The sequence below is a fragment of the Penaeus monodon genome, chromosome 35, assembly GCF_015228065.2.
Source record: "Penaeus monodon isolate SGIC_2016 chromosome 35, NSTDA_Pmon_1, whole genome shotgun sequence".
In the NCBI taxonomy this organism is placed as follows: Eukaryota; Metazoa; Arthropoda; class Malacostraca; order Decapoda; family Penaeidae; genus Penaeus; species Penaeus monodon.
In genome coordinates this window covers 9,961,130-9,963,629 of record NC_051420.1, presented here as the reverse complement: position 1 = coordinate 9,963,629, position 2,500 = coordinate 9,961,130, and the positions used below count along the sequence as shown (strand labels likewise).

The 2,500-nt window shown below is 35.5% G+C and overlaps 1 protein-coding gene across 2 annotated transcripts in view; it reads right to left on the bottom strand.

Moving 5' to 3' along the window:
• The window catches only part of LOC119595070, an 11,167-nt gene that overhangs the window by 3,359 nt on the left and 5,308 nt on the right, over positions 1-2,500 (bottom strand). Inside the window, exons 1-2 of one of the 2 annotated variants that reach the window (XM_037944208.1) lie at positions 1,386-1,499; positions 893-1,037 (exon numbers count right to left, since the gene is read on the bottom strand). In XM_037944208.1, coding sequence (XP_037800136.1) covers positions 893-1,014 — 122 coding nt within the window. In that variant the 5' untranslated portion in view covers positions 1,015-1,037; positions 1,386-1,499. Of the gene's footprint in view, positions 1-892; positions 1,038-1,385; positions 1,500-2,500 lie in introns of those variants that run through there. The other variant, XM_037944209.1, reaches the window with a different exon arrangement.

Below are 2,500 nucleotides of genomic sequence, written 5' to 3'. Positions count from 1 at the left end.
GTTAAGTCAGTCATGCTCAGGAACTAGACTGCATTTGCTGATAATTCGTATCTTGCTCTCCAGTAGATTATTGGACAGGGTAGGAAGGGTGATAAATATTTGTCAGTGTGTGTATATGTATATATATATATATATATATATATATTAATATATAATATATATATATTATATGTTTATTATATATTTTTTTTTTTCTGATAAATATATATAATATTATATATATATATATATATATATATATAATATATATGTTTTGTTTGTTTATTTTCATTCTATTTTATTTACTTTTTGTTGAGGGAGAGAATATGTTGTTTTAAATATATAAATATATACTCTCTCTCACTCTCCTTCCTCTCTTTCTCTCTCTCTCTCTCTCTCTCTCTTCTCTCTCTCTCTATCATCTCACTCTCTTCCCCCTCTCTCTCTCTGTCTCTCTCTTTCCCCCCTCTCTTCTCTCCTCCCCCCCCTCTCTCTCTCCTTCCCCCTCTCTCTCTCCTCCCCCCTGTCTCTCTCTCTCTCTCGTCATCTCTCTCTCTCTCTCTCCTCTCTCTCTTCCTCCTCCCTCCTCTCTCCCTCTCTCTCTCTCTCACTCTCTCTCCCCTCCCCTCCCCTCCCCCCCTCTCTCTCCTCCCTCCCCCTCCTCTCTCCCCTCCCCCCTCTCTCTCTCTCTCTTTCCTCCCCCCCTCTCCTTTCTTCCTTCCCTCCCCCTCTTTTCCCTCCCTTCATCTACCCTCTTTCCCTTATCATTCCCTCCCTCTCCTTCCCTCTTCCTATTCTCTTTCCTCCTTCCCCCCCCCCTTTTCTCCCTTCTACTCCCTCTTTCCTTTCTCTCTCACTACCCTTCCTACCCCCCACCTTCCTTCTGCCTTTCCTTTCCCCTTTCCACACTCACCTGCAGGACGGGTGTCTCCTCAAGAACGACCTTCTCCACGACCACCTGTACGAAGGAGGGGGGTCGTGGTTCACGTCTTGGCTGTAGGTTCTGTTCAGTTTGCATTTGCCAAGGGCGGCCATTATCGATAGCACCAATAATATACCTGGAATGTCGGAAAAGAGGGGTTATTGTGGATGCGGATGCACATAATAGGTATGTGGGTAAACATAATGTGAATACCTATACAAGTCGCATGTGGAAACACCCGCAATAAGTGGGTATACACACCCAGACAAACACAAGTACACTCTAGTTATTTTTACTCCATTAAATGTAAATAGACACTCAACAAAATGTAAATAGACACTCAAAAATAATAGTGATTGAAAAAATAAAGACCAAATAAACACACACTCCACTTACAACACAAAATACACACGAAACACACACACACACTCTCTCCCAAGATACAATCCCTTTCCATGCATACATACCACCCTAACAGCCTCACCTCCAGAAAATAGAAGGCTATATCCTGCCGTGTTGTCTATCCCATCAACAAGATAAATCCATCAAACCATCACATAGGCATGATAATTAAACATGGTCCCCCGATGCGCATCCACTAAAGATTACAAAACAGGGTATGAGGAGTTAGTTAAAAGGTATATCGTGATGTAAAAGTTACCATTGTTGTTTTCATATTGGGGTTGTTATTGGTGTTGTTATTGTTGGTAGTGGTGATGGTGGTGCTGTTGTTGTTGTTGTTATTATTATTATTATTATTATTATTATTATTATTACTATTACTCTCATTGTTATAATCGTTATCATTGGTTATTATCATTATTATTATCATTACCATAGTTAATTACTTCATTGTTATTCTTTTATTACTATTATTATTATTGTTGTTGTTGTTTTTGTTGTTGTTGTTGTTATTATCATTATCATTATTATTATTTTATTATTATTATTATTATTATTATTATTATTATTATTATTATTATTAACATTAGTAGTAGTAATAGTAGTAGTAGTATATTATTATTATGATCGTCGTCGTTATCATCGTCAATATAACTATTGTTTTATGACTCATAATATCATTATTACTTTTATTATCAGTATCATTACTGTTATTATTATTACTATTATTATCGTATAAGAATTACTATATTTAGTATCATCACTATCTTGTTGGTGCTGCTGTTGTTCTTATGATCATTACTATTATCATTATTTTTGTCCATCACGTTATCATTATTACGGGTGGGGTTATTCCTAGGTTTGTACCATTTTTTATTATTATTTATTTTATTATTATTGTTGTTGCTATTGCTATTGTTATTATTATTGTCATCATTATTGTTATAAGAATAATTATATTTTCCGTCATTATCATCACTATTACCATAATTACTAATACCATTATTTCTCTTATCTCATTTTGACGTTTTTTTTTTTTTTTTTTTTTTTTTTTTCTCCTCGCTACAATGGCATGGCTCTTTAATGCATTTATTTTAATTCATCATGACAAGCACAACCCAAAAAATATATTTTCTTTTGCGAAAGCATCTAAAGCCATTAAACGCGTGTAGAAGATATAGCAATGGGGGGGGGGGC